The following is a 22,714-nucleotide window of genomic DNA, read 5'->3' as shown; positions in this document are numbered from 1 at the left end:
CTGCCATCTTTTCCATCAGCATGGGTGCCGTTTATACTGTCTCACCTTTGTCCTCAGAATCGGACCATGATGAGATTCAACACCAGCAGCACCAGGCATACCAGCAGCACCAACAACACCAAGCTTCGCCACAATCACCTGATGCTGCACAAGACAGCGGACATCAGCATCTGAGCACATTGCTACCCGGGAGGCCAGGGATGGCCTCATCATGGACAGATTTACTTAACTTTACGCTGTACACTATTATGGCTGCCACATGATTCGCCAAGAGTGGGACGGGGCCAGCAGCGAGGTCGTAACCCCCATGGAACCGCCCACACCAGACCCGCCGAGGTAATCAAAATTCTGGCATATAGGTCTCAGGTAAACTGTCCTACCTATATCCTACAGTTCTCTCCTTACCATTGATTTATTCATTAATTCTTAAAATATTAATTGATGGCTTAGTTAATAAAGACAGTTTATAAATAACCCAGAAAGCTCCAGTCTGTGCTGTGTTTGCTGATTCCAGCCGGGGGGATAAACTTAGAGAGCAATAGAAATAATAGATCCACTGTGCTTGTGACATTTCTCTCTAGAATGTTTTTCCTATTTGTTTTTATCCCCTTACTCCCTCTCTGTTAATAGTGGCAGCCCTCGGGTACCTCAGCCAAGCAGCTACTCATCATTTGCCGAGCCTGAACAATGAGGCCCTGAAAAACTGCAAAGTGGCATACCGCGACATAAGGGCCAGAACGCGTCCACTCCAACCTCTGCTGCTGACCCCACCTACGTCCACAGGGGGAGGTCTTGTGATATTCACATCTTCAGCGGTTTTTGGGTGCATCGTGGGTGCCTCACTTTCCTGCCGTGGGGATAGAAGTGTCTGGTTGAAGCATTCAAACAGAAACAAAATTTCAACCTATCTCAGATTTGCATTCAATGGTTAGTTTGGTTATGGAACATACGATAAATGACAATCAGGGAAAGGTCTACTGGTCCATCCAGACTGTTCAATGTAATTGTGATGGCTTGTGAATCAAAATACAAAAACACCCCACCCACCCGAAACCATGAAATCCCTTTGGAGAGGTGGAAAATCTGATAAAACCCAGACCAATTAAAGAATAAATTCCTCTCCGATCCCCTTTGGTGATCAAAAGTTGTCCAGGAGGCCACGCTGGCTTTGATTAACGTTATATGGTACCTACCTTTTGTACGAAGCGATCTCTATCCCAGCCAGAAACAGGTCCGGGTCACGCTTGATAGAATTCAGACAATCGGTGTTCACCGCACCAGCCGACAACCTGTTCCATAGTGACTGCTGGAACAAGCCATCATTTTCTGTGTTGCCTTTTATTCATCTCACCTACTGCTCTCAGTTTCTTATGGCCAAGAGAGGAAGTTGGGCCATTAAATGGTTATGGATTAAAACAATCCACTGACAACTCCACTTGATCCCAAGCTGTGATGAATTGTTGCTGCATTAACCATCAGCAGAGTTTGTGTTCAAACTCATACGTCTGGGTTCACACATATGAGGGTGATGTACCAACCCTATATTTGTTTATACTTCAAATCCTACCAATCCATCAGTGGAATTTGGTTTTCTTTGTGTTTTACTTTCAGACAGTTACTTTTAGAATTTTTATATAATGTATTTTTTATGTTGCATATTACATTTATCCAATTTCACAATATCGGGTTTAAGAATACATGAGCTTACATGCAGCATTTTTGCTTATTTATCATAATATCGCAGGAACCCAATGCAAAGAGTTAAAATCAACCATTTACATGGATGAAATGTGGATGAAGATGAACTTGTCTCTAAAGATTATACAGGCAAAGTTAACATTTACATTGTTCTACCTATTATTATGCTCTACAGGGGCCGCCTCCCACCTCGAGTCACCTCACCCCATCAGTATAACCTTATTGTCCCTCATGTGTTTATCTAGTATCCCCTTAAATGCATTCTTGCTATTTTCACCTCAACTGCTCCTTGTGCAAATTTAGTTGCATACCTTGGAGTTTTGCAGGTCTCAAGAGTATAATAACAATATAAGTGTGTAGCAGGAATCCTTATGGGCTACATATATAAAATTATTTTTTTCTTTATTTGTTCATGGGATGTGGGCATTACTGGCAAGGCCAGCCTTTATTGCCAATCCTTATTTGCCCTTGTGCTGCAGATATCTCAAGTTGGCAATGCTGAAGATCGTGAATCAAGAATCTATGTAATTCTTGATGGTTACGATTTAAGATTTATTCACCTATGCGGTAGCATTGCTAAGAACAGTCCTTTCCAAATCTTCAGTCCCACAAAACTTATCATACAATCATAGAAATTTACAGCACGTAATGAGGCCATTTCGTCCCATCGTGTCCGTGCCGGCAAATTTAAAACAGGACAAACCAGCAAATAAATGCAAGTGAAAATAGAATGGACTTGTTGGGCTTCTTGGTCTGATTATTAATGCCATAGTTTGGACATCTTTTCCATGGCTATTATTATCATTCTATTAATGGGGTTCCCAAAACAGCGTTCGTGACCAATTTCTCTCTCCTCCTGATTGGCTGATTTAAGTGACACCTGGGTCACCTAAATAATCAAATGAGCAAAACGTTCAAAATACAAATAAAACCAAAGGAAACCTAATAAATTAAATCATAATATTATTTACAGTGTCCACAGTGCACTCCAAGCCCACCAGTCGCGGAAAGCGTCAAAGCGTAACGAGAACCGCAGGCTCCCTCACCAGGGACACTCGGGCACAGACATAGCGGCGGACAAGAGACAGGCAGTCGGAAAAACCAATCAAGTAAAGGAGCAGAGGAACCTCTCACTTTCCTCTACTCCATGCTAAGTCAAGAACTGCTTGTCTTTTGAATACTTAACACAGTTCATAAGTTAAACTAAATATGCAATAGTTGATCCTTCATTTGCAAGGGGAGACCTAGCGGCCCCCACACATGGGCACTCTTGCATACCTCTGTGTCTGGTTCTGAGCAAATGGAGCCCCACACACAGCAGCATGGTTCTGCTAAGCAGGTGTCCGGTTCCTCAAACTAACCAGTCTCCCCTCCCACTTGGCACATTTCTGGCATTAACAACAACAACTAGTATTTACATAGGGCCTTAACGTAGTGAAACGTCCTAAGATGCTTTACAGGAGCATTATGCGATAAAAATTTGACACCGAGCCACAAAAGTAGAAATTAGCGCAAGTGAACAAAAGCTTGATTAAAGAGGTATGCTTTAAGGAGTGTCTTGATGGAGGAAAGAGAGGTGGAGAGGTTTAAACATAAGAACATAAGCAATAGGAGCAGGAGTATGCCATACAGCCCCTCGAGCCTGCTTCGCCATTTAATACGATCTTGGCTGATCCGATCATAGACTCTGGTCCACTTGCTTGCCCGCTCTCCATAACCCCTTATTCCCTTATAGGTTAAGAAACTGTCTATCTCGGTCTTAAATTTATTTCATGTCCCAGCTTCCACAGCTCTCTGAGGCAGTGAATTCCACAGATCCACAACCCTCTGAGAAAAGAAATTTCTCCTCATCTCTGTTTTAAATGGGCGGCCCCTTATTCTAAGATTATGCCCCCTAGTTCTAGTCTCCCCCATCAGTGGAAACATCGTCTCTGCATCCATCTTGTCAAGCCCCCGAATAATCTTATACGTTTCGGTAAGATCACCTCTCATTCTTCTGAATTCCAATGAGTAGAGGCCCAACCTACTCAACCTTTCCTCATAAGTCAACCCCCTCATCTCCGGAATTAACTTAGTGAACCTTCTCTGAACTGCCTCCAAAGCAAGGATATCCTTTTGTAAATATGAAAACCAAAACTGCACGCACCAATACCTTGTATAGCTGTAGCAAGACTTCCCTGCTTTTATACTCCATCCCCTTTGCAATAAAGGGCAAGATTCCATTGACCTTCCTGATCACTTGCTGTACCTGCATACTAACTGTTACACTCATAATAAAGTGAAGGAACTGAGTACTGTGTGCAATGAGTAAGTGTGACCTTAGCTCATTTAATTAAACTCCAGAGTGCTGGTAGAGCATGGGAGGCCTGCTTATATACCGTGCTCCCAAGGGATGCTGGGATCCCTTGGGACTCCAATAGGTAGGCCCTCTGGTGGCGGTATGATACAGGTTGCCAAGGGTTACATACATAACATCACTCCCTCCCAAAGTCAATAGTACACTTATTTACAGAGTGAGACGATCTGGGGCTTTTCGCTCTCTTGTTGATCGTCTCGGTACAAATGCAGGTGTGGGTGAGTTGGTTGGTTCTTCGCTGGGCTGCTGGGCAGCTGGCCTTGCCGGGCTGCTGGGGATGATGAGTTCAGCTTCGTGGTCGACCGTGATGTCGGTTGCCACTTGTGTGTGTGTTGGAGGGTCGAAGTTGGTGGTGTCCTCTTCGGGTTGCTCGTGGCTGTTTGTGAATCGCAATTTGTTTTGGTCCAAATGCTTTCTGCACGTTAGTCCATTGGCCAGTTTGACGATGTCATGTATTCAACCAGCATTGTAACTTGCAATGGCGTGAATCGCCGTTCAGCTTGCCATTGTCTCTGTCGAACTCCCCCTCTGGGTTTGACTACATGTTGGGGCATGCCCGATTACCCCTGTCTGCCTGGAGAACTGTGTGCTGCTTTAACAATGTTGAATCTCTGTCCCAACCATTCCTTAACACAGTGCCTCTCGTCTGTTCTGCGAGTGGCCATGCTCGCGTGGTTTAAATCCCAGTTTCTCGTTGCCATTGATAGGTCCTTACTATACAGTATAAATGCACATGAGGCCCATGCTTGAGAGGTCAGTCTGTGACCTGTCCTTTATTCCTTAGCACTCAAGTGATGAAGGTGGGTGGAGCTTCCCCTGTTGTACCTGAAGGCCCAGGTTAGGAGTGTCTTCCACCTAGTGGTCATTGTTCTCACAGTGCACAACTTAGGTCAGATTATACATGGGTTACAATGCTGGTTGAATACATGACATCATGTTTTTTGGTTGTAGTAGACGCCTACTCCAAATGGATCATGTGTGACATTTTAAATTTAAGCACATCCTCTGCCACGGTAGAAAGTCTACAGGCAATATTCGCGGCCCACAGTCTACCGGACGTCTTGGTCAGCGACAATGGCCCGTGCTTCACAAGCACTGAATTCCAGGACTTCATGGCAGGCAATGGAATTAACCATGTCAGAACGGCACCGTTCAAGCCGGCCTCAAACGGCCAGGCAGAACGAGCAGTGCAGATAATCAAACAGGGGATGCTCAGAATCCAAGGGGGGTTCCCAACAAAGACGCTTATCACGCCTCCTGTTGGCCTATAGATCCAGACCACACTCGCTCACAGGGGTTCCACCCGCAGAGCTGCTAATGAAAAGGACGCTCAAAACCCGGTTATCCTTTATACACCCCACCATGAAAGAAATTGTCGAGAGCAGGCGCCAGCCACAATATGACTACCATGACAGGAATGCGAGGGCGCGATGCATTGATGTAAATGGTCCTGTTTTTGTCCTCAACTACGCTGCAGGGCCCAAATGGCTCGCAGGCACTGTGATTGCCAAAGAGGGAAATAGGATTCTGGTAGTTAAACTTACCAATGGACAAATCTGCCGCAAACATGTGGATCAAACAAAAAGGAGGTTCAGCAACCCCATAGAAGAAGCAGAGGAAGAACACGATGTAGAGTTCACTCCACCACAGGTGACTGAACACAGGAACCAAAGGGAGGAGAGCCCAATCAGTGTGGGCAGTCTGGATAGGCCTGAGGCACCGCAAACAGCAGACACTCAGGCCAGTGCCCAACAACCGGAGCCCCAACTCAGGCGCTCTACAAGAGAGCGTAAACCACCAGAGAGACTCAACCTGTGATCCCAATAAGACTTTGGGGGGTGGGGGGGGAGGTGATGTCATGTATTCAACCAGCATTGTAACCCATGTATAATCTGACCTAAGTTGTACACGGTGAGAACAATGACCACTAGGTGGGAGACACTCCTAACCTGGGCCTTCAGGTACAAAAGGGGAAGATCCACCCACCTTCATCACTTTGAGTGTTAAGGAATAAAGTCACAGACTGATCTTCTCTCAAGCATGGGCCTCATGTGCATTTATACTGTATAGTAAGGACCTATCAAACCTGAAACACCCTACTCCCTTCTTTGGCTATGATCATGCCAGCAAGCCATTTGGGACCGTGTCCATAGTTGATTACAAATACAGGGTCATTGACTTCAATATCACATGACAAGTTTGCGCGATCATGGTACATGCTTTGTTGATGCTGCCTGCCCTTGACGTGATCATGGAGATGAGGGTGGACAAGAGAGAGCCTTGTTTTGAGCGCCCTTTTCATGAGCAGCTCGGCTGGGGGAACCCCGATGAGCGAATGGGGTATGGTGCGGTAGCTGAGCAGGACTCGGACAGGCGGGTCTGCAGGGAGCCTTCCAACACACATTTCAAGCTTTGCTTGATGGTTTGGACTGCCCGTTGGATGCGGGCTTGAATGGGCAGTTGTGACATGCTTGATCCCATTGCGGGTCATGAATTCCTTGAATTCAGCACTGGTGAAACACGGCCCATTGTCGCTGACAAGGACATCAGGCAGGCCGTGTGTGGCAAACATGGCTCGTAGGCTTTCGATGGTGGTAGTGGACGTGCTTACAGACATTATTACACATTCAATCCATTTCGAATAAGCATCCACAACAACCAAGAACATTTTGCCTAAGAATGGGCCCGCAAAGTCAACATGGATCCTAGACCACGGTTTGGAAGACCATGACCACAAACATAGCAGTGCCTCTCTGGGTGCATTGCTCAGTTGAGAACAAGTGTTGCATTGGCGCACGCATGACTAAGTCTGAGTCGATGCCGGCCCACCACACATGGGATCTGGCTATAGCCTTCATCATTACTATGCCTGGGTGGGTACTGTATAAGTCGCCTATGAACGTTTCCCTGCCTTTCTTAGGCAAAACCACGGGATTACCCCACAAAAGACAGTCCGCCTGTATGGACATTTTGTCTTTGCGCCGCTGGAACGGCTTGATCTCTTCATGCATCTCCGCTGGGACGCTTGACCAGCTCCCATGGAGGATACAATTTTTTTAGCAGGGACAGTAAAGGATCCTGACTGGTTCAGGACCTGATCTGGCAGGCCGTCATGAGTGACTTTGCATTTTTGAATGCATCCATTACCAAGAGCAAGTCTGCAGGCTGTGCTATTTCCACCCCGGTGGTGGGCAATGGTAGCCGACTGAGAACATCAACGCAGTTCTCTGTGTCTGGTCTGTGGCGGATTACATAGTTGTATGCAGACAGCGTGAGCGTCCATCTTTGGATGCGGGCAGAGGATTGGTGTTAATCCCTTTGCTCTCTGAGAATAGCAATATGAGCGGCTTATGGTCAGTTTCTAGCTCAAACTTGAGACCAAACAAATACTGGTGCTTTTGTTTCACCCCGTAAACGCACGTCAGAGCTTCTTTTTCAAACATGCCCTTTCGGCCTTGGACAAACTCCTGGTGACCGGTAACGACCGGTTGCAATGTTCCCGATTCGTTAGCCTGTTGTAACACACACCCAACCCCGTATGACGACGCATCGCAAGCAAGCACTAATCGTTTACATGGGTTATACAGAACAAGCAGTTTGTTGGAACATAACAGATTTCTGGCTTTCTCAAAAGCAGCCTCTTGTGGTTTCCCCCATACCCAGTCGTCTCCCTTGCGCAGTAGCACATGTCGGGGTTCTACCAAGGTGCTTAACCCAGGTAGGAAATGACCAAAATAGTTGAGGAGTCCCAGGAACGACCGCAGTTCCATCATGTTCTGTGGTCTCGACGCGTTCTTGATGGCCTCCGTCTTGGGGTCGGTGGGTCTGATGCTGTCTGCCACGATTCTTCTTCCTAAGAACTCGACCTCTGGTGCCAGGAAAACACACTTTGAGCGTTTCAATCTGAGTCCCACACAATGTAGCCGACTTAGAACCTCTTCCAGGTTCTGCAAGTGTTCGATGGTGTCCCAACCTGTGACCAGTATGTCGTCCTGGAAAACCATGGTGTGCGGAACCTACTTTAGCAGGCTCTCCATTTCCATTGGAAAATTGCCGTGGCTGATCGAATCCCAAACGGGCATCTATTGTAGATGAACAGACATTTGTGCGTGTTGATGCAGGTGAGGCCTTTCGAAGGTTCCTCCAGCTCCTGCGTCATGTAGGCCGAGGTCAGGTCCAACTTGGTGAACGTCTTTCTTCCAGCCAGGGTCGCAAATAGGTCGTCTGCCTTGGGTAGCGGGTACTGGTCCTGTAGCGAAAAATGACTAATCGTTACTTTATACTCCCTACAAATTCTGACCATGACGTCGCCTTCGAGAACCAGAACAGTTAGACTGGCCCACTCATTGAACTCCACCGGTGCGATGATGCCTTCTCGCTGCAGCCTGTCCAGCTCAATTTCCACTTTCTCTCGCATCATATATGGCACCGCCCGTGCCTTGTGGTGGATGGGCCGTGTACTGGGAACCAAGTGGATCTGCACCTTCGCCCCCGAGAAACTTCCAATGCCTGGCTCAAACAATGATGGGAACCTGCTCAGAATCTGGGCACATGAGGCGTCATCGACGGACGAAAGCGCTCGAATGTCGTCCCAGTTCCAGCGGATTTTTCCCAGCCAGCTTCTGCCGAACAGTGTGGGGCCATCTCCTGGCACAATCCATAGTGGGAGTTCGTGCACTGCTCCATCATAGGAGACTTTTACGTCTGCGCTGCCAATCACAGGGATAAGCTCTTTGGTGTAAGTTCTTAGCTTGGTGTGAATGGGGCTAAGCTGGGGCCTGTGTGCCTTGTTGCACCACAGCCTGTCGAAGGCCTTTTTGCTCGTGACAGACTGACTCGCACCTGTGTCCAGTTCCATGGATACTGGAATTCCGTCCAGTTCAACTTTTAACATGATCGGTGGACATTTCGTGGTGAAGGTGTGTACCCCGTACACTTCTGCCTCCTCGGTTCGAGTCTCTCGTTCAGCCTGATCCACCATGGATCAATCTTCCTCTGCAACATGGTGGTTTGCAGGGTTTGCATCTTGTCTGCACATTTGCTGGAGGTGTCCCATTGTTCCACAGCCTTTGCACGCATAGTGTTTGAAGAGGCATTGATGGGCTCGATGATCACCTCCACAGCGCCAACAAGGTGTTAACTGCTGCGCAATAACGATTGATGGCGGACTCTGGGTCATCTGAGGTCGTGCAGCTGCCGGCGTGTACGTTCTGCCATATGCATTCCTGCCTGAAAATAATGTTACTTTGTGTACAGTACTAGTCAAAACTTCTTTATGTTGTGAAATTTGTTTGGTGTTATCACTGGTAGACATAAATGCGTGGGCTATCGTTATGGCTTTGCTCAGTGTTTCAACAGTCAATAGTTTGCGAAGGATAACCTCATGGCCAATGTCAAGCACAAAAAAGTCTCTTTAGCATTTGCTCAAGGAATCCATCGAATTCGCAATGTCCTGAAAGGTGCCCGAGTTCGGCGACATAGCTCACCACTTCCTGACCTTCAGACCGTTGACACATGTAGAACCGATACCTTGCCATCAAAACGCTTTCCTTCAGATTTAGGTGCTCCCGGACCAGCGTACACAGTTCTTCATAGGATTTGGTTGTTGGTTTCACCGGAGCTAGAAGATTCTTCATGAGGCCATAGGTTGTTGCCTCACAGACGGTAAGGAGGATCGCCCTTCATTTGGCAGCATTCTCGTCCCCTTCCAGCTCATTGGCCACGAAGTATTGGTCGAGTCAACGAAGGCTTCCCAATCATCCCTGCTGAGAATTTCTCCAGGATACCAACAGTTCTTTGCATTTTCGCGTGGTTGTTCGTTATCTCGGCGCCAATTATTACGCTCATAATAAAGTGATGCAACTGAGTACTGTATGCATTGAGTAAGTGTGACCTTAGCTCCTTTAATTAAACTCCAGAGTGCTGGTACAGCATGGGAGGCATGCTTATATACCGTGCTCCCAAGGGATGCTGGGATCCCTTGGGACTCCAAAAAGTAGGCACTCTGGTAGTGGTATCATACAGATTGCCAAGGGTTACATACATAACACTAACCTTTGTGTTTCGTGCGCAGGTACCCCCAGGTCCCACTGTACTGCAGTACTTTGCAATCTTTCTCCATTTAAGTAATAACTTGCTTTTTGATTTTTTTTCTGCCAAAGTGCATGACCTCACACTTTACAACATTATACTCCATCTGCCAAATTTTTGCTCAGTCACTTAACCTGTCTATGTCCTTTTACATATTTTTTGTGTCCTCCTCACACATTGCTTTTCCTTCCATCTTTGTATCACCAGCAAACTTGGCTACGTTACACTCGGTCCCTTTTTCCAAGTTGTTAATATAGATTGTAAATAGTTGGGGTCCCAGCACTGATCCCTGCAGCACCCCACTAGTTACTGATTGCCAACCCAAGACTGAACTATTTATCCCAACTCTCTGTTTTCTGTTCATTAGCCAATCCTCTATCCTCAATCCTCTATCCATGCTAATATATTACCCCCAACCCCGTGAACTTTTATCTTGTGCTGTAACCTTTTATGTGGCACCTTGTCAAATGCCTTCTGGAAGTCCAAATACACCACATCCACTGGTTCCCCTTTATCCAGGCAGGGAGTTCCAGAACTTGGTGCCTAGGCAACAGAAGACACGACCACCAATGGTTGAGCGATTACAATTAGGGATGCTCAGGAAAGCAGAATTAGAGGAGTGCAGACATCTGGAGGGGAGGGGGAGGTTGTGGAGCTGGAGGAGATTGGGTTGGGGAGGGGGGGGGTTGAGGCCATGGAGGGATTTGAAAATAAGGATGAGAATTTTGAAATCGAGGCATTGCTTAACCAGAAGCCAATGTAAGTCAGCGAGCTCAGGGGTGTTGAGTCAGCGGACTTGGTACGAGTTAGGACATGGGCAGTCGAGTTTTGGATCACCTCTAGTTTACTCGGGTAGAATGACTATATTAACGACTTGGAAGAAGGGACTGAGTGTAACCTAGCCAAGTTTGCTGATGATACAAAGATGGGAGGAAAAGCAATGTGTGAGGAGGACACAAAAATCTGCAAAAGGACATAGACAGGCTAAGTGGGTGGCAAAAATTTGGCAGATGGAGTATAATGTTGTAAAGTGTGAGGTCATGCACTTTGGCAGAAAAAAATCAAAGAGCAAGTTATTATTTAAATGGAGAAAGATTGCAAAGTGCTGCAGTACAGTGGGATCTGGGGGTACTTGTGCATGAAACCCAAAAGGATAGTATGTAGGTACAGCAAATGATCAGGAAGGCCAATGGAATCTTGGCCTTTATTGCAAAGGGGATGGAGTATAAAAGCAGGGAAGTCTTACTACAGTTATTCAAGGTATTGTTGAGGCCACACCTGGAATACTGCGTGCAGTTTTGGTTTCCATATTTACGAAAGGATATACTTGCTTTGGAGGCAGTTCAGAGAAGGTTCACTAGGTTGATTTCAGAGATGAAAGGGTTGACTTATGAGGAAAGGTTGAGTAGGTTGGGCCTTTACTCATTGGAATTCAGAAGAATGAGAAGAGATCTTATCAAAACGTATAAGATTATGAGGGGGCTTGACAAGGTGGATGCAGAGAGGATGTTTCCATTGATAGGGGAGACTAGAACTAGAGGGCATGATCTTAGAATAAGAGGCCGCCCATTTAAAACTGAGATGAGGAAAAATGTCTTCTCATCGAGGGTTGTAAATCTGTGGAATTCGCTGCCTCAGAGAGCTGTGTAAGCTGGGACATTGAATACATTTAAGACAGAAATAGACAGGGGATAAGGGGTTATGGGGAGCGGGCAGGGAAGTGGACCCGAGTCCATCATCGGATCAGCCATGATCGTATTAAATGGCGGAGCAGGCTCGAGGGGCCGTATGGCCCACTCCTAAGTCTATTTCTTATGTTCTTGTGTAAGTTGGAGGCCAGCAGGGGGCGTGTTGGAATAGTCAAGTCCAGAAGTAATAATGTGAAACGAAAGTGATATTTGAAACTAAACGGCTGGGTTCCGGTTAAGACACGACGCTTTACAGATTAAGATTCACTGACATTCCCGGTACTGGATGGTTTGTCGCGGCGCCGGAGCGGTACAGACGGTAATGGGACAGTTCAAATTGTTCATCGTTATAAGCGAGTGGGTTTGTTTAACCTTTGCTATTTATGATCAAAGTCGAACGGAAGGGTGGGCCTGGCCGCTGATGTATTCGGTGTTTCTGAAAAAGGTTTGATGGGCTCGTTATATGTTGATAGAATAAACCTGAGAGTTTTAGATTGACAAATGCGGATTGTGACTGTTTCCGATGTAAAGCGATGATTTGGGGACAGGGGTTGGCCTCAGTAATTCGGCACTCTGGGGACACAGTTTCAGTTGGAAGTTTGAGCTGGGACAGATCCTAATCTCCAACTGTCTTCTCTCACACTCGCTGATCTGTGTGTTCCCAGCTGTCTAGAATTGTGTTTTTTTGGGGGGACTTTGGTTTTGTTTCTTTCCCAGTTTTGTTTTTACTTCCTGCTTCGAACAGCTCGCTTGCATGGCCTCTTCACCCCTTCATCCCCCCACCGACCACTCCCCCGTTGACCTATCCCCTGCTGACCTCTTCCCCGCCGACCTCTCTCCCACCTCAGCTTCAATTATGGACCCTTCCCCACAGTGAGTGGTCACCCACTGTTCTCCAACCTCTGCCCTTTCACCTCCTGTCACACTTACTGTCCAGGGCTCCTTCTGGGAGAGACAGCGATTTACCTGTAGTTACTCTAACCTAGTGTACAGTAATCGCTGCTCACTGTCTACATCGGGGAAAGCAAACACAGATTAGGTGAACACTTTTGCTGAACATCTCTGTTCTGTCTGTATCATGTATCCTACATGGCTACTGTTGGTACTATCACAAGTTGTGACACCAGAGGGCACAGCATTGGGAGACTTGTCGGTTACCTGTACAGGTGTGCCTGGCCTAGTATAATAGGCAGGCCACCAGGTGTGATCCTCTGGAGTTATCAAATAAAGGACTAAGGTCACTACAGTTCAAGTACAATACATTGCCTCATGGAATCAGTACTAGAGTATCTAAGAACAACACAGTCCGCAAGTGTGATTCTAAGCTGCCTGCCGCTTGCCCCTTCAGTTCTTCAACTCACTCTGACCTCTGCATTTGACCTTCTACACTGTTTCAATGACGGTCAAACCAGCATCGAGGAACAGTACCTCATCTTTCTACTGGACACTTTGCAGCTTTGTGACCTTCATTTTGATTTTTACAACTTTAAACCTTTACCATTTTACCATTTTCCCACTAGCAGGATGTGCTGGTGATATGGGATGGGTGTGCCAGCATTTCTGGGATTGGTAGGCGTAAAGGAAGGGGTTAGTGTCGGGGCAGGAACCACCCATTAGTACATTGTGCTGGCAGAGTGGTCTTCACCCTTGGTGCGGTGTTGTCCAATACATTAACCACCAGCCACAACTCTTTTGGGGGGGAACAAAATAAATGTTAGATCAAGTGCCCCCCGATCTGGGGGACACTCCAGACACTTAACTGCCCCTTTTTTTAATAAATGTTTTTTTTGTTTTTTTTTTGTTTATTTCTGGGGTTTTTTGTGCTTTTTTTGGGGGGGGGCATTAAAACCATATATTTTACAAGTGGCCCCTATAAAAGGGGAGGGGGACACTAAAAATCCGGCAATTAAAGCAAATGAAACTTTAAAACATATAACATCAAATTAAAATTTGGTTGCCGGGGTAACGATGCACTCCAGTCCCTCCGGCGCCAACCACCAGTAGCACATTGGGAATTCAGATGTGGCAAATTGCATTTCTGATTAGTAAATAAGAATCAAGTCTAGACACTAATTGTTGGACAAAATCCTCATTGGCATAGGTATGCATGTGAATTTTAATCTTTTTTTTGTGAATACGTTGCTAAAAAGATCTGGTGAAAAGCATTGTGTTTTTTGATCATTGAGTGCTTTACTTCCTTGGTCACTGAATGGTGATAGATGTTTGGTACACATGAAATGCAATTACCTGTATTTTTTTACTAAAATCAGGAAATGTAGCTAAAAGAGTCACCCGTAGCCTCACTTGTGGTTAGTCAATGAGTTCTATTGGACAACACTGCCTTGGGGTCCGCCAGCTTTTGCCTTCTACCAGGCTCCTGGTCCACTGGACCTGCTCCACTTTGCCAGTTTTTCAGGCTTCCCTTTCCACCTGCCCATCCCCCAACCCTTTAGCTATCCACACCCTCTGTGCCCCTTATCTTGTATTTCTCTCATTGTATCTCCTATTGTCTCCAAATAGCACTTCTGCAATTTACCCATCACTTGTTCTCCACTTCTGCACTTTACACCTCATTCTATTTATATTCCTCAGTGTGGGATTGTGGAGTTTCCCGTCTTCCCCTTGTTCTGTTCCTTTTTCCTGTAATATTGTTCGGTTCTGATGAAGGGTCCATACCTGAAACATCTTGTCCTCTCCACACACATGGTGAATGAATGTTTCCAGTATTTCCTATTTCTGATTCTGATTCTAATTTCCAGTAGCTACACTTTTACTTTTTATTTCCTAACACATCACTCCTGGTTGTTGCCTGCTGTACTTAGTTATCTTATCAGTACCCTAACCCTTTATGTCCACAATCTGAATATAAGGCAAATAATATCACTGTGAAAATATATTTCAATTTCCAGCAATTTACGGTGGAATCAGGGAGGGGGCAGAACACAGTTGAAAACTTGGCCAAGCAAAAGAGTAGTTGCTGTATAAATGAATGATAAGAATTAACACTGTGCCACAATTTTGTAGATTAATAATCTTATTGAAAGGCAAGTAAAGTAGTTTTATGATGTTACACATGCAGCAGCAAGATTGCAACATATATGTTTCAGTGCAAGGAGTTCAGTTCCTTTTATATCTCACCTTTCTGACTTGATGGGGTTCTTGATTGTGTTATTGTCGCAAGAGTTACAGGAACTGCATTTTACAACCGCCTTGTTGCACAACCAGTAATAACAGTCATAAATCAATCTCACAATCCAAGAAAGATTCAATTTAACATTGTGCTTTGTTCCTGCTCCCAATTATCCACAATCCTTTTTATATATTTGCTCTGGAGGTGTGGGCGAGGCCACATTTATTGCCTATCTCTAGTTGCCTTGAGTGCATTAAGAATCAACAATGTAGGACTAAGTACAGTCATATATAGACCAGACGAGGTAGGTGCCCTTCCCAGAAGCACATTGATTGACAAGTCAGCAACTTACTTGGTCATTTTATCTGGTGCCAGCTCCCAAATTGCCACCTTTTATTTAAGTAAATGTATCAACTTGTCATGCTGTGATTTGAACTCACAACCTCTGCGTTGCCAGTCCAGTACCATAACCACTAGCCTACCCATATATACAGTTAACTTTCCACTATCCACAAATCTAGGAATTTGCAGGACTGGAAAAACTTGTGTGGTGCCAGTGTCCAGGAAACATCAGATTCCACCACACCTCTCACCCCCACATCTGATTTTTGTCCAGGTACTTAGCCAACTCTCTCTTGAATTTGCTGGTCCAAACAGCAGCATATGCCTCAGCTAAGTAATCCATTCTATATATTCACCAACCTTTGCATAAAGTAGATAAAACTAAACTGCATTTCTCACGGTCTAAGTTTGAGACCATCTGTTTTGTGTCTGAAAAATAAGTGACCAGAATAGGCAAGAGCAAATACAGATTAGGTGCACGCTTTGCCGATCATCTCCGTTTTGTCTGCAAGTGTGATCCCAAGCTCCCAGTCATTTCAGTTCTCCAGACCATTTCTGCTCTGACCTCTGCCTTTGGCCAGCTACACTGTTTCAATTAAGCTCAAAGGAAGCTCGAGGAACAGTACCTCATCTTTCTACTGGACACTTTGCAGTTTTCTGGCCTTCATATCGATTTTAACAACTTTGAACCCTTACCACAGCTCCCATTTTCTCTCTAGCAGAATGTGCTGGTGATATGGGATGGGTGTGCCAGCGTTTCTGGGATTGGTAGGGGTGAAGGAAAGGGTTAGTGCTGGGGCGGGGACCACCCATTCGTACCTTGTGCTGACAGAGTGGTCTGCACCCTTGGCGCGGTGTTGTCTAATACATTAACCACCAGCCACATGTAGCACATTTGGAATCCAGATGTGGAAAATTGCATTTCTGATTAGTAAATAAAAAGCGAGACTAGACACCATTGTTAGACATGTGATCTCAATCCTCAATTACATGGGTTATGCATGTGAACATTTATTGCCTATCTCTAGTTGCCCTGAGGGCATTAAGAGTCAACAATATAGTGTGGGATTGCAGATTCACATAGATCAGCTGAGGTAGGTACCCTTCTCTGAAGCACATTAGTTGACAATTCAGCAACTTTAATGGTCATTTTATCTGGTGCCAGCCCACAAATTGCCACCTTTTACTGAATTAAATTTACCAACTTGTCATGCTAGGATTTGAACTCACAACCTCTGTATTGCCAGTCCAGTACCATAACCACTAGGCTACCATTATCCATATATGTGGTTAACTTTCCACTATCCACAGTGTAGGAATTTACAGGACTGAAAAAGACTGTGTGATACCAGTGTGACATCAGATTCTACCACACCTCTCACACCTGCTATCTATTTTGTCCAGGTACTTATCCAACTCCCTTGAATTTGCTAGTCCAAACAGCACTCAGTGCCTCAGTTGAGCAACCCATTCTATATATTCACCACCCTCTGCGTAAAGTAGATAAATCACTGTCTAAGTTTGAGACTGTCCGTTTTGTGCCTGAAAACAGGTAAATTGAAAATCTGGTGGCGGGGGAGGGAGTGTGGTACCCCAGTCGCCATATTGATGCCCGATGCCATATTCAGGAGGACCTGTAAATGGGCAAGCAGCCGCCCACCTGAAACAGGAGTTTGCATCGTACAAGCTCCACCCAGTTGCACCAGTTCTTGACCGGCTGAACCAGCGGTCCTCAAAACGGTCTGTTGGAGGCCACTCAAAAAACAGCCACAAAATGTTTTCAAAGTTATGTTGTTGTGGCATCCGAAGGAGATGAGTGCTTTTCCTAGCTCGACTGAAATACTGCGGGTCGCTGCTGGCCTGGGATCATCCATCACCTCCGCTTTGCCTCTCCCCACACTACCGAGGATCTACCTGTGGTCCGGATCGCAATAGGAGCCAGGTGGAATTTATCAGGTACTGACTGGCAAGCTGAATTGGGAGTCCCATTTGTAGCTTGCCACTTCCATTCAAATGAGGCCCGATGCTGAATTTGGTGCCCCTCCCTCCCATCGACCCTGCATTCTTGTGTGTCAGAAAATGGGAGTTTCGCTGTAGCTTCAGTTTTTCATGTGAAATGCAAAACAGGAAAGGCTTAGATAGTGAACATTAATAGGCCTCATGGCACTCAAATAATTCTGTTTTTTTCTTTACAGGTGATGACGTGGCTGTGCAGTTTCACTTTGCTACGAATGAATGGACCCGATCAAAGATTGGCAAAACTACGTTCAGCTGACAACATTCTACCAACAATAAGGAAAACTTAAGGTACATAATGTAGTGCCAGTTATATTGGATTATAGGTGGTTTTTTCAGATGCAATGACATCTGTACAAGTGGACCCCCCCACCCCCCCAAAAAAAAATGGACACCTGCAATTTATTGGCCATCCCAAATAACTTACATGCCCCTCGGAAAACACATCAGTTTCCACATGTACGCTGATGACACCCAGCTCTACCTCACCACGACTTCTCTCAACCCCTCCATTGTCTCTAAATTATCACGCTGCTTGTCCGACATAGAGTCCTGGATGAGCAGAAATTTCTTTCACCAAAATATTGGCAAGATCAAAGCCATTGTCTTCGGTCCTCGCCACATCTCCGTTCCCCTAGACCCACAACTCCATCACTCTCCCAACCCTTTGTCAGAGGCTGAAGCAGACTGTTCAGAACCTTGGTGTCATATTTGACCCTGAAATGAGCGTTCGACCACATATCCGCAGCATAACTAAAAACACCTATTTCCACCTCCGTAACATCGCCCATCTCCGTCTTGCTTCAGCTCATCTGCTGCTGAAACCCTCATCCATACTTTTGTAACGTCTAGACTTGACTATTCCAATGCATTCTTGGCTGGCCTCCCACTTTCTCCCCTGCATAAACCGGAGATCATCCAAAACTCAATTGCCCGTGTCCTAACTCACACCAAGTCCAATTCACGCATCATCCCTGTGCTCGCTGACCTACATTGGCTCCCATTTAAGCATCGTCTCAATTTTAAAATTCTCATCCTTGTTTTCAAATCCTTCCGTGGCCTTGCTGCTCCTTATCTCTGCAATCTCCTCCAGCCCCACAACCCCCCCGCCGTCCCCCCCAAGATATCTGCTCTCCTCTAATTCTGGCTTCTTGAGCATCCCTGATTTTAATAGCTCAACCATTGGTCATTGGTGGCTGTGCTGACTAAGCCCCGTCTCTGGAATTCCCTCCCTAAACCTCTTCATCTCTCTACCTCCCTTTCCTCCTTTAAGACACTCCTTAAAACCCACCTCTTTGAGGAAGCTTTTTGGTCATCTGTCCTAATTTCTCCTTATGTGGCTTGGTATCAAATTTTGATTTGTAACACTCCTGTGAAGTGCCTTGGAACATTTTACTACATTAAAGGTGCTATATAAATACAAGTTGTTGTCGTTGTAGATACAAGCTGCGCCTTGAAAACACGGACACGTGCACATTACGAAGTACGGACAGCCTCCAATGCACCAAGTCTGTTTGCAGCATAAAGCGCAGGACACGCAGGTACGCACAAGGTGGCAATGGGTGAAAACAAAACACTTTTGTGGAAAGGGGATCCCTTTACCCAGCATCCACAGCGGCAGAAAGCCGTTCTTTCTCTGGGATTCTATGCTTGCATGGCTCCATCCCAGGGAGAGCGTGGTTTCTCTGCGGCTATGGATGCTGTGTAAAGAACTCCCCATTCCACCAAAGCTAGGAACTGCACTGGGCATCGGATTTCCAACCTTCCTGGAATGACTGGTACTCTCCCGAAATGGGGCATGGTCCTCCAGCTGGAGAGATCATTGTATTTTTTATGGAGGTTATTTATGTGCTGATCATCGCATTAAATGTCAGGCCGCAGTGTGCACCACCAACCCCCCCCACCCCCCCCCCCCACACAAGGCTCCGTGATGGCTCCCGGCCACCGCAGAGATGCACAACTGTGTGGAGTGCATTCGGCAGCGGGCTGGAGAGTTGGCAATTGTGGGCCTTCTCATTCAGGAGAGGGTGTGAAATCGGAGCAGGAGGTGGGGGGGGGGGCGGGGGGGAGGGTTCACCATTCAGGGGGCTGTGAAATTAGGGGGGGTGTCAGCATTTGGGGGGTCTCTGAAATCAGGGAGCATTGAAATTTGGAGCAGGAATAGATGGAGACTGGGGATTGGGGTCTCAGGGAGCAAAGGAGAAAGGGAAGGGAACTGGGGAAAGAGAAAGGGACTAGAAGTTGGCAGGAGAGACCTTCATGAATGCTTCCAGCGAGTGTTGGCAACCTTAACCGGGCAGCCATTCAGACTTCAGTCTGTCAAGCAGCGCGCCAACTGCAAGTTCCATTCCTGTTACCAACACCACATTCTTCCATCTCTGAGCCATTGTCTGCCTCCACCCTTGACTCATCCCTACCACTGTCTAAATCCTAATCAAACAACAAAAGTAACTTGTATTTATATAGCACATGTAACATCATAAAACATCCTAAGACACTTCACAGAGGCAAAACAGGCAACAGGCAGTAACACAAGAGTTGGGTAAGGACTTGATGACATGGTCGCAAAGGCAGGTTTTGACGAGATACTTGAAAAAAGAGAGAGCGAGAGGACTCTTTCATCACCTCAAGGCTTGGCTTCTCCTACCCATGGGTGAGGCACTGGCCTAAAAATCCGATTGCACCCAATAATGGGCATGGTACACACTGCCATGCCAGTTGTGGGCAATGCAGGCAACACTGCGCATTGGCTACATGCTTGAAAAGCTCCCCTGGAACGTTCCAGGTAACCGAAGCGTTGATTGAGAACGGGATTGTTTGCTCAAAAATGTTGCTTGTGCCAGCATGGCTCTCATTTTAGGCATAGAAATTTACAGAGCAGCAGAAGGAGGCCATTTCGGCTCATCGTGTTCGCGCCGACCGACAACGTGCCGCCGACCCTCGGTCATCATCCTATTCAGTTGTGCGCAGATTCCTGACAGGGGTCATGATCCAGAGACGTTATCCCTTGTCGCCCATAACTTGGTGGACTGGTTGGAATAAAGGCACCACAGAGGGATGGTGTAGTATGAATCTCTCATGACTGCTTCAGGGCTAGTGGGCAAAGACCTCCATGGTACACTGTCTGTGGTCGCAAACAAGCTATTCGTTGAGGAAGTGGAAACCCTTTCGATTAAGAAAGATGCCAGATTGGTGATAGGGAACATGCAAGGCAATGTGTGTGCAGTCAACGCTACCAATGCTACCCTGCAGCATGGAGGCCCCGACCTGCGTGAGAACACCAGCAGCAGGTCGGGGCCATAAAAGGAGCGGAGGTGCGGTGGCCTCGGGAGCAGCGTGGAGGCATACTACTCCAGGGAGAAGTGCGAGCTGGTGCAGGAGGGCGACGGCAGCGAAGAGTGACGCCATCAAGGTCCAGGTCGGTGATTAGAGCATGGGCAGATACAGCAGGAGCGGCGAGAGACTGTAGAGGGACGTGATCAGGGCCCAGGGGAGGCGTAAGTTCGGGCCCAGGGGCAGCACGGGCCAGCCCACATTGCGATATGTGTGCGCACTAGGTCTGTGCAGCAGAGCTGGTCTCCAGTCGTCTTGGGTAATCCTTGCCACTGGATTGTCAAGCCCGTGTGGTGGCTGGTGTGCAACGGCCACCACACGTTAAAAAAATCCACGGCATCTTCCACCCTTGAGAATGTAGTTCGGGTCCTTCATTGAAACACCTGTGAACTCATCCTTTTTATGGCGTGTAGGCAAGTTATCCTCCTTTCGAGGGACCGCCTATGACTGACTGACTCCCTGGGGAAGCCTACCATGTGTGTGAAACCTAGTGCTCTTGCATCCTGTTTCTCTTATCAATAGGGAGGGAGATGTAGGTGTTTTCCCTGGTGTAGAGAGCCTCGGTGACCTCCCTGATAAAGCGGTGTACTGCAAACTGAGATGTTGCTGATGTCAGCTGTTGCAGCCATAACAGTGGCATAAAAGTTGGGGATGCCAATGACCTTGACAGCCACTGGCAGTGCAGTCCATGCTCTGGTTTGAGGCTCACATTGTGGATGCAGTAGGTGACATAGCTCGGTGAGAGCCTCCTTTGCAAAGCGAAGAATCCTCATTCATTGCTCCTTAGTCAAGTTGAGATAGGAGAGGTGCTCCTTGAAGACCCTCTGATATGGTCTCCTGTTCAGTGCCCAGATCCTCCTCTTCCCTCTTCTGGCAGCTTCTCCTGCTCTGTTGTGTCTTCATTGTTGCTCCCGTTCGTCCTCCAGCTGCAAAGGCAGCACTACAAATACATGGGCCCATGTCTGCAACCAAGCTACTTGTGAGGCAAAGAGCAACAACAGTGCAAGAGCAGCAAAATCTCTCTCTCGGCAAAGTAAACTTTTCAACTTGTTATAACACAGCAAAAAACGTCCAGAAGTCAAGCAGCAGTCAGAAACGATAAACCAGCAACTATCTTGTAAATAAATCATCCCTTTAAATAGCATTGATGAGGCAGCCTTCCTGCCGATTAGCACCATGTGCTATATGAGGTCAGCACATGCCAAGTGAAGCATTGGGGCAATGGAAAACTGAATGCAGTTCCTGTAGGATCTGCAGGATGGTAATTTACATCAATTATTCTTAACTTTGAATGTTGCTGACATGCTCCCCTGTTGCCATATTGGGGGCTTAGTAGGTGCTTTGTACCCAAAAAAACAGGCACTGCGTGGCTGAATTCATGGGCTACTACAACAGTTCCAAAATACTATGGCCCATGTCCTTTCCTGTACAAAGTCCAACTCTTATATTATTTCCCCTCCTTGTCTAGCTCCATTAGCTTCCCGTACTCCAGTGGATGATAAGATGGTTATCATTGCTTTCAAATCCGTCAATGGCCTTGTCATATCCTACCTCTGTCAATCCTAAATGTACATCCTGACATGTATCCTCCGCTCCTCCAACACCAGCTACTCCTGGTTCTCCACCCATCATTGGCAGTGGCTGTTTCAGCCACTATGCATATCCCTGTCTTGTGGAACTTCCTCTCTAAATCCCCCTACCTCTCTCTCTGCTTTTAGTTGTCTCACTAAAACGCTTCCCATTAACCATCATTTTAGCTCTCCCTAACCATTGATGTATTCCCTTTTCTCTCCTGCACATTCTCTGGCACTTCTTTCTTCCCCTCTTGCTTGTAAAACACTCTCAGGCTTATCTTTCATGATCCCTGCCAAGGATGCACAAAAAACAATGTGGGGTAACTATTGCCATTTTATTTGATTTGCAGGCTGGGAGATGAAGATGGTGTCTCTTAAATACTCAATACGATTTGCTATCCTAATATTCCAATATCCTATGCTTGGTAAGTGTAATCTTTTTTTACTCAGGAGTTTTATGTCTGTGCAGAGTCTGATCTCTGGTTCT

The 22,714-nt window shown here is 46.5% G+C and overlaps 1 protein-coding gene across 5 annotated transcripts in view; it reads left to right on the top strand.

Annotated features, from left to right (window-relative positions):
* The first annotated feature begins 335 nt into the window (after window positions 1–335).
* LOC139278452 (nucleotide-binding oligomerization domain-containing protein 1-like) overlaps window positions 336–22,714 on the top strand; it is a 48,809-nt gene continuing 26,430 nt past the window's right edge. The window contains exons 1-5 of one of the 5 annotated variants that reach the window (XM_070897245.1): window positions 336–366; window positions 631–927; window positions 17,500–17,611; window positions 18,760–18,861; window positions 22,578–22,652. In XM_070897245.1, coding sequence (XP_070753346.1) covers window positions 22,586–22,652 — 67 coding nt within the window. In that variant the 5' untranslated portion in view covers window positions 336–366; window positions 631–927; window positions 17,500–17,611; window positions 18,760–18,861; window positions 22,578–22,585. Of the gene's footprint in view, window positions 367–630; window positions 928–12,057; window positions 12,278–17,499; window positions 17,612–18,759; window positions 18,862–22,577; window positions 22,653–22,714 lie in introns of those variants that run through there. The other 4 variants (XM_070897243.1, XM_070897244.1, XM_070897246.1 and 1 more) reach the window with 4 other exon arrangements.

Source organism: Pristiophorus japonicus, chromosome 13 (assembly GCF_044704955.1).
Source record: "Pristiophorus japonicus isolate sPriJap1 chromosome 13, sPriJap1.hap1, whole genome shotgun sequence".
In the NCBI taxonomy this organism is placed as follows: Eukaryota; Metazoa; Chordata; class Chondrichthyes; family Pristiophoridae; genus Pristiophorus; species Pristiophorus japonicus.
This window is presented reverse-complemented; position numbering and strand designations above follow the sequence as displayed.